General features: G+C 35.9%; 1 protein-coding gene across 16 annotated transcripts in view; it reads left to right on the forward strand.

Moving 5' to 3' along the window:
- NEBL (nebulette) overlaps positions 1 to 14,513 on the forward strand; it is a 490,627-nt gene that overhangs the window by 359,161 nt on the left and 116,953 nt on the right. For 13 of the 16 annotated variants that reach the window (XM_017511919.1, XM_037732582.1, XM_017511901.2 and 10 more), the window contains 2 exons: positions 5,856 to 5,962; positions 7,240 to 13,183. The exons of the other annotated variants lie outside the window; for them this stretch is intronic. In XM_017511919.1, coding sequence (XP_017367408.1) covers positions 5,856 to 5,962; positions 7,240 to 7,416 — 284 coding nt within the window. In that variant the 3' untranslated portion in view covers positions 7,417 to 13,183. Of the gene's footprint in view, positions 1 to 5,855; positions 5,963 to 7,239; positions 13,184 to 14,513 lie in introns of those variants that run through there. 16 annotated transcript variants of the gene reach the window in all.

The following is a 14,513-nucleotide window of genomic DNA, read 5'->3' on the forward strand; positions in this document are numbered from 1 at the left end:
TTTACCGACACCCTAGATTCAGATTTATTATAATTGGTCTAGGGGACCTGAACGTAGTACATTTGAAAAGATCCCAGGTGATTTTAATATGCAGGCAGGGTTGAAACCACTGCAGGTAACTGATTCTTCCTCGGTCCTCAGTCCGTCATCTCCTTTCCTTCCTTTCCAGGGTTTGTTGCTCCTGCTGAAACTGATTTCAAAACAACAATAATGATTGATTGCTTTTATTTTTAAATGATTCCCAAAGCTTGAGCTTGATTATTTTGTATCATGATGATTAGGCATGTCTTTAAAACTTAGTGGTTTTAACTCAATTGTAGAGCACTTCATTTTTATATTGAAGTCTGTGTATTCTCAGCTTGTTATGCAGTAGCCTGATTCTTAGGCAGTTCCCTATTCAGAGCTTGTCATTAAGAATCTGCAAACTAAAATCCGGAGGCAGTCTGGCTTGCTTGTGTATTCTGCAGGGAAGGAAAAGGGGTTGCTGTAGTGCTAAGAATTCTTTCAGATTAAAAAATATCATCTTGTTTCTGGATTAGGCATAAACTTTGTGGATTCAGCTCCCACTTATGGCTTGTGGGGAAAAGCAGATGTGAATGGGACTTGAGCCTCTGACATGAAACTCTCAGTGACATGTGTAAAAGCAATTTGAGCAGAAGGGTCCACATCATGGCCCTATGTTATAACCAAGCAGCACAACCTTGCTCATGGACTAGACAGGATTTAACTAGGACCTAGTTTATTATTTAATACTTCCAAACTAGTGGCATATTCTACTTTCTCTTTTAGCGATTCCTCACTGCTTGTCTACATAGAGATTCTTTGTCCTAAAAAGAAAAACGAAACCTCATTAAGTTTTTTGACATGCGTTAGCTAACAGTAGTCAAGTGATAGAAAATATGACAATAATCGCATTGTAATGTAGACTCTTCATTGGGAAATTTCTGAATGGTGATTTTCTCCCTTTTCCTGGATTTTTTTCAAAAAGTAAGCCCATAGGAAAAAACCCAAATTATTTTCTCTTCACATTACCTCTGTATTCAATAAAGTACTATTTTTTTCTTTTTCTTTTCTTTATTTTTTTGCATTAGGAATTTGGCCATCGACTGTTACTCTATAGTCATTGAGGGGCCTTCAAAACCTTCACCGTATCTTGGATGTCTTGAAATCTTTACTGTGGCTTCACTACACAAAGATAATTTTTCTGCTGCCTTCCTGCTCGATCTCTAAGCCTCTGTTGTATTTTGTTCTGCGAAGTGGGAATGGTGCCTATTTTAGATAGTTGTTGCAGTAATTAAATGACAACATACAAAGCAGCACCATGCACCAAGAACACTTAATTTTATTCTCTTCGTTCACTCAGTCTAGGTACATCCCCCGGAGTGAGCTTCTTTTTGAGTACTCTTCGACCTTTACTGTGGGTACATTTCTTTTCTTCATTTAATCTTTGTGTGTTTACATATATTTCCTCTTTTTTCCAGTTTCAGATTTGGTAAGCCTCTTACAATGTTCTCAGCAGGGTGCAGTGGCTCATGCCTGTAATCCCAGTGCTTTGGGAGTCTGAGACAAGAGAATCACTTGAGGCTGGGAATTCAAGAGCAGCTTGGGCAATGTAGTAAGATCTTGTCTGTAGAAAAAAAAGTTAGCTGGGCATGGTGGCATATGCCCAACTACTTGGGAGATCGAGGCTGGAGGATCACTTGATTCCAGGAGTTCGAGGCTGAAGTGAGCTGTGATCACACCACTACTCTCCAGCCTGGGTGACAGAGTAAGACCCCACCTCAAAAAAAAGTTTTCTTCCTCCCTTTTCTTCTTCTGTTTTATGGTCTTCATATGTACTCGCTTCTTTATCTTGGTTTTATCTCTTTCCATTTTAATAATAAATATTAAACAGAAAATATTGGTATAGGCTATATGTGAAAGTACTTTATTGTACAGTAGAAGAGACATTTTGATATTATAAATATTGTAGGATATTCCAAATAGAGCCGAAATGCTTAGAACTTTAGTCAGCTTCTAGATCTTTGGTCAATAAATCCTACCAATGTGAAATGAAATTTGAGTCTGTGTATTTTGCTGCCTTAGCATAACTAAAACTATTGTTTGTGGCTTTAATGTTGTTGAAATAAAAAAACCTGTCAAACTCACTCTTTGGTTAGAAAAGCCATTGTCCCTTTATTGTCACCCATCTCTAGCAATGCCAATAGTATCTGATTACAAGTTTAATAAACAGGACACTATGCTTTTACTCTTTGATTAAAAAGCCCTTGTTTGTTGCCAGATTAACCTAACATCTTGCTTTTTAAAAATCCTTTGATTCCATATGTTCATAGAAGAAATCTCATACATGGAATAGGTATCTTGCGACCAAATTCTCAGTGAACCCAATGTAAAGCCATTGCTTTAGATTTCCTTTTTCTTATTTTACCTAACTTTACAAAAAAAGGCATTTATGTAGCAAAACAATAGAAAAGTAGTGTTTGTGCCTCTTCTTAAATTGCCATTTTGCTTTTATTAAGTTAATTTCTTTAGGCTTTCAATTATGTTTGTCTATTTTTTTTTTTTTTTTGAGGCAGAGTTTCACTCTGTTGCCCAGGCTGGAGTCTAGTGGCGCCATCTCAGTTCATTGCCACCTCCTTCTCCCTGGTTCAAGTGATTCTCCTGCCTCAGCCTCCCAAGTAGCTGGGATTACAGGCACATGCCACTATGCCCAGCTAATTTTTTGTATTTTTAGTAGAGACGGGGTTTTACCATGTTGGCCAGCCTGGTCTCTAACTCCTGGCCTCAAGTGATCTGCCTGCCTCAGCCTACCAAAATGCTGGGATTACAGGCGTGAGCCATCATTTATGGTTTTTATAACCTCTATAGGAGTTCCCTAAAAACTCTTTTATTATACCAGGTAGATAACAAGATTTTATAATCCCAAAGAAACTTTTAAATAAGTAATTTAGCCAGAGAGCAGATGAGAATAATCAATAAAGGCATGAAGATAAATGGCAAGGACTAGATAGATGGATTATGTTTCCTCCAAGGTTTCTCCTTCTAAACTCTCTCCCTGCCCTCTCCAACATATACATATTTAGGATTCATACATTACTTTTCTTGCTGTATTTGAGTAGCATATGTTCCCTTTGAAAGTCACATATAAATAAGGAGTAGGCATAAATATACCTTTTTTATGTAAATATATGTATGTATGTATATATACGAACACACAAAATATACACACTGACACACACACACACACACACACACACACACAAACTCTGGGTAACAAAGTGAGACCTTATCTCAACATATGTATATGTTAAAATATTTGAGATAAGGCCTCACTCTGTCACCAGGCTGGAGTGTAGTGGTGAGATCACGTAGCTCACTGCACCCTTGACCTCCCAGGTACAAGCAATCCTCCGACCTCAGCCTTCCTAGTAGCTGCTGGGATGGCAGGCGTGCACCACCACACCTGGCTAATTTTTTTTTATCTTTAGTAGAGACAGAGTCTTGCTATATTGCCCAGGTTTGTCTCGAACTCCTGGGCTCAAGCAATCCTCCTGCTTTGGTCTTCCAAAGTGCTGGGATTACAGGCGTGAACCACCATACCCAGCCTACTTATTTTTTGAAAGCCAAAATGAGAGAACATGATTAAGCAACATTCTTGAACTGTCAGTACTTATGGACACTAAGCTGGATCATGATGTCTAAACTGAGCGAACCTAAATGTCTTACAGAGTATGCGATATCCTGGTTTTCCAGCTCTTTTCAGAGTTCACTCTGAAAGTTTTTCCTAAACATTTTAAGATGGCTGTGCTTACCTCTATACATCAGAACTCAAAGTTCATAGTTAAATGGTATAACAATGAATTGGAATTTAATTTTTATAAATTTATAGAGATGTTTAAATTTAATCTTTAAAACTTTACACATAGATTCAAGCAGTAATTAATGAAGCCATGAGTTGTTTAAATGGTTAAAAACCAGTGCAAGACTGTCAGTCTGCAGGCCGAATCATTTAATTGGAAATACCCTGAGTAGCCAGTGCCTTTTCCTCAATTTGGTAAAAGGCCAGGTGTCCAGGACCATTGTGCTCCAGGAGAGCGATTGTTTTTGTCACTTTTTTTCTTTCTGGCATGCCTTGAACATAGCGGACAGCAGTAATTATTGTTACCATTCGTGAAGGCTTACTGTGTGCCCAATGCAGTGAGCTCTGTGCACGCATTAACTAATAAATATTTGCTGAGAGCAGAGGCAGTGAATGGATGAATGCTCAATGCTTCCAGATCCAAATACATAGAAAAACCTCCTTACTTAGCTAATTAAGTGGGCCTGGAGATCTATGGGAAGTTTATTATTTTTTCTTCGTGAGTGGATTTTGACAATATACTTAATATCTCTTGACATTAAATATTTAAGTGTTGCTGAAAAGGTTAAAAAGTGTTATTTTCTGAAGTATTAGATGTTTAATGATGTTTTAATGACTTTACAATATACTATAATTCAAGTGGAGATCTTGGCAATTTCTCTTTGATCCCCTATCTGGACATTAAGCATAATTTGTAATAAGTTGATAAGATAAATTCACTTGAGCTATTTTAAAAATTTCCATTTAATCTAATGTAGTTATCATTTGGAGAACCTATTAAATGATTTGTAATTTTCTGATAATTAAACTTCTTTAAAGTATTGATGATCTCATGTATCATTAGAGTGAATTTGCTGCTTATATTAATTATTCATAACACCCAGAATTAAATGTTCTCATTCCTTTTATTATAAAAACTGTTCTGAATAAATCAACCATTTGTAATTACTTTATATACTCAGCCTGATTAAACGAAAATGGCAAACTATTATATATTTTATAGCACATATGACATAAAAGTTGTACTAATGTAGCATATAAATTATTCGAAACACAATGAAGGGCATGCTATGAAAATACCCTCATTTGTAGCTCATGTTTCTGGTTACAGATAAACACATTCACAGAGAAACATGCACACAAACGTATGTCTGCTGATTCTGTGCGATTTTAAAATCTAGCTTCTGTGTTGGCTTCTCTAGAATTCAGAGTCCTTCAAAACAGGAACTCTGCCTTTTGAATGTCACAATTAGTGGTTTGGAGAGCACAAACTGAATGAATACTATTTTGATACTTTTTTAATATAGAAAAATAATGTTTATGAAATTCTGGCTTCTCAGGTGTTTGTAACATATTTAGTTGACTTATTTACTCTTGATAAGTCAGCTGATGCCACTTACTCAAAATAAAGGCTTCATAGATTCTAAGTAAATGTTTCTTTAAAGGGTACAGACTTTGTTAACTACTGAACAAACATACATTGCTAAACGTACGTTATGTTTGCCATCTTTTTAAAAGTAACGTTCAGCTATATGACTTGAAATATTGACAGTATCCGTTATATGAGAAATACCCTATGAAAACATTTACACTCTGTCATTAGTTTGGTAATGCCATTAAATTCCTTTAAAATTCTAATTTTTCTTCTGGAAAATGCCGAAAAGGATCACAGGGTCAAATAAAAGCATGATTTCATTCAGGGAGTATGACAAATTTTTGTTTATGTTTTTAACATAGCACCTGCAATAGAACAACAAAAATATTTAAAATATATTTAACTGCATGCTAAACTGATTTTCTTTATGTGTCCCTAACTACTAAGGTTTCTACTAATCTAGAGATCACTTATAGCACTGCAACCTAAATTTCACAACACTGAAAAGGCATTTTGTTTTAGAAGCTTCTAGCAGAGGATAACATCACTTTGAGGGCTTGGGATGGCTATTTGGAGGCTAGCTTTAAGGAATCTTTGTGTCTGTGTATGTTTAACATGTAGCGCCTGTTCTTCCTGGAGCCTATCAGCAAAGCCATTCCCAAGGCTATGGCTACATGCACCAGACCAGTGTGTCATCCATGAGATCAATGCAGCATTCACCAAATCTAGTAAGTGTCCATTTGATATGTTCCTTCTTATCTGGTCTTCCCATTTCACTTCAAGCATGTAAATACATGTGGAATAGAGTTGAATGTTGGATATTTTAATTTAAAGATAAATGATGATGTGTTGCCTTTTATACAACACTTTTGAAGAAAGCAAAAAATTTACAGAGGTAAACTGTTGAGAAAGAAAGGCATTAATAAGCATTATATAAAACAATAAAACATATAAAGAATCTACCAGTACAATGTCCTAGTTGTTACTTCATGATTGGTACTAGCCAATGATGATCTTTATTCAGGCCTTAAGAGCAGAGATATTTGATGGTTGTATTTACAAGTTGATCTTAATCAAAATGAACACGAAAGCCTAAATTACGTGGCCATAATATATCTTTAAATCCCTAATTGGAAGCCTTGAAGTATTGGTTTATACATTCAGTGAAAAATTTGGAAGCAGTGTTCAACATTTTCTAGTTATACTTGACTTCTCATGCAGAAATTACTTGTATAAGCCCTTGACATAGTCTCTTGGTCTTTAGCTCAACAATTAGAAACAGGAAACTCTTCTACATTGTCCAGTAACTTGAATTGCTCTAAAATCCTTTGGATCGCAGCCAGTGCCCTCAGTCTATGAATGTACTTGATTTTGAGATTGTCTGATGTTGGTGTTAGCTAAATGCTTAGTCTTAAACAAAAACCAATATAGGAAAACTCATTATAATAATATGATAAGTATAATTGAATATGTACCTTAGCATTTGGAACATTTGTATGCCAAATTTCTCTCACAGTGATACAAAAACCTATATAGTGAGTATATTATGGATTTTTTCTTTTATTTGTGTTACATATTTTTAAGAAGAAATAAACATTTTTAGCACCTACTTAAGAAAAGTACATTGCCAGGAGAGATTTGGTCTTCTCTGACATATGACCAGTTTCGTTCATTGAAGAATATGAAATCTCATGTAATCTAAGGTTTCTGGGGTTATCTGAAGCTGGGGGAAACTTGGCTTTATTATTTCAAAGCTAGCTTTTTGATGGGCTAGCTGTCATATTTAGTGAATTTTCTATCCGTGTTCCAAAAATATTAAGCTTTTTGCTAGACTAGTAAAGTTGATAACAGCACAGTTAGATGTTAGGTTTACAGATTGCCAGAGGTACATGTGTTTGAAAACATTCCTAATAGTTCCTTTATGTGTGGATTGGTGTGTTGTGATTGGAATTTGTGGCTGTAGCTATTTTGGTATTCATTGTGTAATCCCTTCTTCCTTTTTCAGAGGACCTACCGAGCCATGTACGATTACAGTGCCCAGGATGAAGATGAGGTCTCCTTCAGAGACGGCGACTACATTGTTAATGTGCAGCCCATTGACGATGGCTGGATGTATGGCACAGTGCAGAGAACAGGGAGAACAGGAATGCTCCCAGCGAATTACATTGAGTTTGTTAATTAATTATTTTTCCTTGCCCTTTGAGCTTTATTCTAATGTATTCTAAACCTAATCTTTTTAAAAGATAGAAGATACTTTTAAGACAACTTGGCCATTATTTTACAATGATGTATCCTTCCTTTGACAATTAGACACACAGGTACCAGGAAGAAGGAATGACCTCTGGGCTGAAAACAGCAGCATTTTCAGTAATTGCTACAAACAAAAATCATTGTATCTGGAGACCTGGTGCTGCTAATTGTGTTAGTGGTTTCCTTTGATTGGCTATTGAACCCTTCTGGGAAATGTATTTTTGTAGACTTTAATAGAGATGTTGATTGTCCCTTAAATGTAGCGTGTATATGAAACTTCTTAGCTGTCACTTTGGAATCACCAGAAGCCAATTCTCTTAACTCAGTAATGCAGCCAATAACGTAAAACCCGTTTTGCTTTTGAGTCATGAGGCAATTTCCAATATTAGTGAAAATTGCCCAATATAACAAATGTAAACAGTGGCAGAAGGACAGTCTGGTTAAAATTATGTTGACTGGTTGTCTTAGGGATCTAGAAACTTCTACTAAACAGAAATTTTCTCATTCCCTAGGCTGACTGGGGTCTATTTATTTCTCATTTGTACCAAGGTATCTCCTACTTTCCATGTATATTCTATGGACCCAAGTCTATGCTCAGTTCCACAGAATATCAGGACCAAATAACTTCACAGCTACTCTGCAAAGGGCAAATTATGATGTCATTGATATAATTTCCCTAGTAGCGTTTACCCTGTTGCATGTCATGTAGATTCAAGCTTCTGTAACATAGGCAGCTGCACTGCCCGTTCCTATTATTGAAGCAAAAAGGGTGACTGATAAAAGCCCTTTCTTCCTCTAGTTGCCAGCTCAAGAGAAAAACATACTTGGAAAAGTTGCTTGAGATTTCCCTGCTGCATTGCACTCTAGTTTTGAAGGATTTACACCTTAGGAAATAACATGTATACTCTAGTAAATAAGCGATTTAAGTGTTCCATTGAACAGCTTTCATTAACTTAATGCCACCACTGATTTCAAACTGAAGAAAATGTAACAGGAGCCAATGAAGCAATGGAAGCTGGAGTGTGACTGGAAAAATACCCAGCAGACAGTTGCCAGTTCCAAACAGAGATGATCTGGTGTCTTCTTTTGGAAAATGGTATTCAAATTCTGGAATGGAAATCTAGCCACTGAAAGTGGTTAATCAAAAGACGTCCTTTCCCGTTTTCTGGCTTTTATTTTCTAAATCGCCTTCAAGGGAATGAAACAAGAATGTCACCAGAGATTTTTCAGTACCGGCCCAAGAGGCTGTTTTCTAAGAAAGAAATTGTTGTCGTGTTTTGATTTTTGAATAAGTGACTTTGCAGGCTTTTGCTGGATTCACAGCCACCAGTGCAGCCCTTGCTGGTGGGTCTTGAAATTTCCTCCAGAGCCTGCAGTCAAGGCCATTGAGCTACTGGTGCCCATCAGCCATCCAGTGTTTTTCTGATTATACCCTTTATTGTGACCTGCAACAGGGTAGCATTCATTTAGGGTCTGACTTCACAGTTAAGATAAAACTGAAAAAGAAAAATTGCAAAAATGTACTAACATATATGGGTCTTGGGGATATCTGCCTTATATGTTACATTTAAGGAAATTAACAAAACGTCCTGCAAACATCTTTTAAGGAAATGTTTACTAGTCCAAAGGCCACAGCTAATTTATTTACACTTTAGGAAAGTTAGCACATGCTTTTGAAAATCTGTGATTTCATTTTGTGAGGCTAAAAGAGCAAATAAGCTTTATTACAATGAAGCTGCTTCTATATGCCACTGACATAAAGTTTAAAAAATAAATTCAGGCAAATAACTACAGACTTCTTTTAAGGGGGTTTTGCAGGTTACCAGATAACCAGCTTGACTGATTTCCCCTCATTGAAATGGCCAGTCGCAATTAAAGTGATAAAACCCCATATCTGTTTTCGTATATTATACACAAACCTACAAAGATAAGCTGAACTTGCAATATTTTTTGCAAAAAATCTGTCATTAAAGCTGAGGATAAAACATCTGCTCAATTTTATTTTACTAAGTTTATATTTACATTTCACCCAGGCAGGCCATCTTTTTGTGATTATAAAAAAAGAACAGTTGATTAAATTTTTAGACTAAATGTAGGACAGGTACAATTTTAGATAAATAGCACATCTATAGGAAGCACAATGAAAACTGACTTGAAATAATGCTTGTAATCAAGAAAGTAGTTTCATCCACTGGCTTCAAAACCAGATTCACTGAATATAAAAGTAAATACATATCTGAGGAATAAGTCTCTTAAAATTTTAAGCTTCACGTAATAATGTTTGCATAGCAAGATATTTCTGCTTCAAGCCTTTAGGAATTAAGATCTGATCAGAATTTAACTAGAGGGTAGTTATTTTACAATGAAGACTAAAGCTGAACAAGACGTTGCATGCTCATGAGGCCGTAATTTGGTAGTGTTGGCAATTGTTAATAAAGTGTGTCAGGATATTAAGCATCTCAGGAGAAATATTGGAAAAATGTATGTATAAAACCAAAGTGCTATTTTTAAAAGCATCATTTAAAAAAATTACATGCTTGAGCAACTTTTCCACTTTTCATGTGCTTCCCTCCCACCTTCAATTTGGCAACAGGTATCTCGTGCATAAAGCTGACAGCTAAAGAAGATTTTTAAATATTGAGTTAAAGATGACTGTGTAAACACCCAAGCACAGAGAGCATGCACCTGCCTTTCTAAGTTCGATGTGTTCTCAAGCCTGACAGAAGCACAAGGAACAGTTTGATACACTTTTAAAAGGTTCTGAAAACAAAATTATATTCTCTCTTGTGCAAAGTATAGCAACAGAATATATTGCTTTTGTGTAAGCTTTTGTAGTATACATTTTTACTAATAATTCTTGTTCTCTAGAAAGCTTTCTATTTCTAACCTATGGCAAAATGAATCCTTCATGTCTTCTTGTTATTGTTTACACACTTGCAGTGTAGTTCAGTGTGAAATATTTATATGCTTGTCAGATATCCATGAAGGAGGCTGTTGATAATCCCAGGTCTCCCCGACATCCACAGACCACACAGGCATTTGTAAGCACAGTTTCCACAAGCACCTTGTAGGAATATGGATGAGATTAGAAGATGATTAGACCAGCCCTTCTCTGGCCACTGGGCTCATTTCTTGAAGAAGATGCAGATCTGGTTTTTCCAATGTGCCACAGTCTTTCCTTATCTCTGTGCTGAGCTTGACAACATTCTGGGAATGAGGAACAAGACTTCTAAAAGGATAGTGGAAGTTCAAAGGGTGTACCTCCTTTTCAGGTTCATCGAGCTCCAGTGGAATGTTTTCAATGAAAAGATGAAGAAAACGTGTGTAATCTTTAATAACACATCCCTATAGAAAGTGGATAAAATGTATACCAAAATTATAATACAGATATATACAAATATAGGTGCCTTTTTGATTACTCTTCTTTATCTAGTATGGTCTTGGAAAGAAAACCAAGCAAGCAAGTTGCTGCCTATTCTATAGTAATATTTTATTACACATGATTGATATTTTTGTGGTAGGGAAGTGGGATGCTCCTGACATATTTAAGGTGTTAGCTGATTGTATTTTATCTCTACAGGTTTAGGACTTTAGAAAATGCTAACTTCTTCCATCTATTTCTGAAAGGTTCTTTGTGGATTTATAGAGTTGAGCTATATAAACATTAACTTTAGATTTGGGATTTAAAATACCTATTGTAAAATAGAATAATTATGAGGCTGGATTCACTACATAAGATGAACTTCACTTCATAAATTAATTATACCTTTGTGATTTGCTTCTGATAATCTGAAAGTGGCTAGATTGTGGTTGTTTTGAGTGATGTGATATGGAGGTGGGAGAGCTTTTAGTTAAGTAAGAAGCTATGTAAACTAAAAGGATGTTAAAATAAAAGTCTCTTTCTGAAGTATTCCATGCCTTTTGGACCTTTTCAGGCAACTAACTGTCAACTATTGATCAAAAAAGTCAAGGCATTGTATGTTGCTTCTGTGGTCATTATTCCATGATGCTTCGACTACTTGAATCCATAAACTTGGAAGAATCTTGGAGCAAATTTTCTCAATTGTCTGTATTACTTCATTATATTCATGGGAATTCCATAGGATTTTTGTGTTTGATATATGGTATCCAGTTTGCATAGTATCTACTTTTTTGTAATCCGTTTGCTGTTAAGAATGATGTACTTTAAAGAAAAAGAGAAAACTGCATCACAGTCCCATTCTCCAGTGTCCATGCAGTGAATTGCTGAGCATTTGGGAAGCAGCACCAAATGTATTACAGACGTGATGTGAAACTCTTGATCTTTGTTCTGTGATCGAAACTGAACCATTGTGGAGTTTGGCTTCTATTTGCTTCAAAATAAGTAGAATTTTGGTTGACGATTAATTTGCAAGACTAGCTTTGAGAGTGTAACAGTTTTGAAGAAAACATGGAGTGTTTTTCAAATGAAGGGGCTTACGGAATGTTACAATGTTATTAATTCGGCTTCTGTTATGCAAATTGTTAACACCAGCTATTAAACTATATTTTAGTAGAAATGCTTTAATTCATATTTTTTTCCTCTACACTGTGAATCTTTAAGCCTTGGTGGACTAGAGCAACATCGTGCTGCCCAAAGGACTAACCTATGCAACCTAGTTCACATTTTAGTGGATGTCGCAGTTAATATGTAATGATTTCCCCTGCTTAATGTACAGCAGCATTGAAATGACACATTAAGCCTAGCATCACATTGTATAGTATAGTCACTCACAAACCCTTCAAGGCTACACTAATCATTAAAGTAATATTTGTTTGAAAGCAAATCACTGATTTATCTATTGCATCTTGAATGATGGCAAACCAGGAACAATAGATGGGTGTGTCAGCCGTGGCTCTCATGTGTTCCCTGCAAGTGGTCTCCTATGATAGAACTGCGTCCTCAAATGCACTCTCTTCAGGGTCTTGATATTCTGTGTCTTCTCTCTGTGTTTGTAAAACATTATAACACATTAATTTCCTATCTCTACACATTTGGTTTGCTTAAATAAATGCAGGATATAAAAAATGGTTCTACTTCTTGGCTCTCACCGTGGTTTCTTGGAGCATGGGTTGTTAGAGGCAAGGAATGTACCCTAATAATACCCCAGGTCTGAGGTTTAACATGACAACTCACATCAAATCACATCAGAGGTGTGTGCTGGCTTCAGTGCATTTATATTGGTGAATCATTCAAGATATTTTCTCCCCCAAATAAATGTAGTTGTAAGTGATAACAGTATTATGCTTTTCCAAGCTCAGTATCTTTCTGATTTTATATCAAAGTACTGTAATAAGGCATTATTAAATTCCTCATATATCCTCAATAGTACAATTCTAATTTTCTTATATTCGTAAGATGAAAGAAATGGCTTGGAGCATAGAATAGAAAGTGCACAAATTGAGTACATAAAATGGGAAGGAACTCTGATTTCTCAGCTAAGAAAGGCTCATTTATCATAGAACACAATTACTTTTTCTCCCCCTATGCTTTCCGTAATCGAAAAAGTGAGTTTGTTCCTATTTTTCACTTTCATGTAAATCTGTGTGATTTGGATGCTAGTCTTATTGTATTATTTTGTGAAAGTTTCTCTTTGGCTCATAATCCTTCCTAATTGTAAACTGATAAACTTTGCAGATGACATCTGCTCATAGAATAAACTCTTCTTCCAAATCTTGAATTTTCTGTTTTTTACATTGCATAAGTATGAAATGAATATTTTAACAGTATTATGAATCAAACGCACTATTTTTGAAATTACAAAACAGCACATTTATTTATTTGAAGAGTTTACTACCTTTTTCTGCCTCTGAGGCTTATTTTTTCTATTCACGATTACAGATTTACTCTTTGGAACCCAGGCCACAGAGGAAATGAATGTCTTAGATTTTTTTTTTTTTTTCTGACAAGAAATAATTTAGGTTTAAAATAGACTGTGTTTATAATTTGATTATCTTAAACATTTGTGAGGTTTTACAGGTAACTATGACACACCTACCAAACAACTTTTCTACCAAAATTCTGCAAAAATGCTCACATGTAATAAACTAAAAAGTAGATAAAAGGGAAAGTTTTGTTCTTTTCTTGATATAATCTACTTTGATGTGGTTTGGCTGTGTTCCCACGCAAAATCTCATCTTGAATTGTAAGCTCCGTAATCTCCATAATCCACGTGTCAAGGGAGAGACCAGGTGGAGGTAACTGAATCATGGGAGGTGGGTGGGGATTGGTTTCTCCCATGTTGTTCTCGTGATAGTGAGTGAGTTTTCACAAGATCTCATGGTTTTCTAAGTGTGTGGTAGTTCCTCCTGTGTTTATTCTCCTTTCTGCCACCTTGGGAAGAAGGCGCCTTGTTTTCCCTTTGCCTTCTACCATAACTGTCAGTTCCCTGAGGCTTCCCCAACCATGCTGAACTGTGAGTCAATTAAACCTCTTTCCTTTTTAATTACCCAGTCTCAGGCAGTTCTTTATAGTAGTGTGAAAATGGCCTAATATATGCTTTTCCTACACAGAGGGATTAAACATGAATTTTGTTTTGGCAGAAAACTAGATATGATCCGGTTGTGAACTTTAGTTCCTTTCTGTCATTCTAAGCAAAATTCTCAGGCCTTTGACTATTATATTTGTATTTGGGGGCTGCAGAGTTCTGATGAAAAAACAAAGCAGAATGAGAAAATGTATTCAAAAGGTGAAAAGCCAATATTAGAGCCAAGGGTCTAGTTACTGATTTTGTGTTTACATGATGGCATTTTAATCTTTGTAGCTTTTCCTCCCCCTACAGTTTCTTTTTTTTCTGTTTTGAGCAGCAAACATGAAACGGGATAGTGAACTAAAATAGAGAAATAGGCATCTAAACTCCAATTATACTACCTGAGGAAAGAGGAAACTTTTTTGCATCCCAAATTGAATCATCAGATCACTCTTTTTTTTTTTTTTTGAGACAGAGTTTCACTCTTGTTACCCAGGCTGGAGTGCAATGGCGCGATCTCGGCTCACCGCAACCTCCGCCT

The sequence above is a fragment of the Cebus imitator genome, unplaced genomic scaffold, assembly GCF_001604975.1.
Source record: "Cebus imitator isolate Cc_AM_T3 unplaced genomic scaffold, Cebus_imitator-1.0 Scaffold456, whole genome shotgun sequence".
Classification (NCBI taxonomy): Eukaryota; Metazoa; Chordata; class Mammalia; order Primates; family Cebidae; genus Cebus; species Cebus imitator.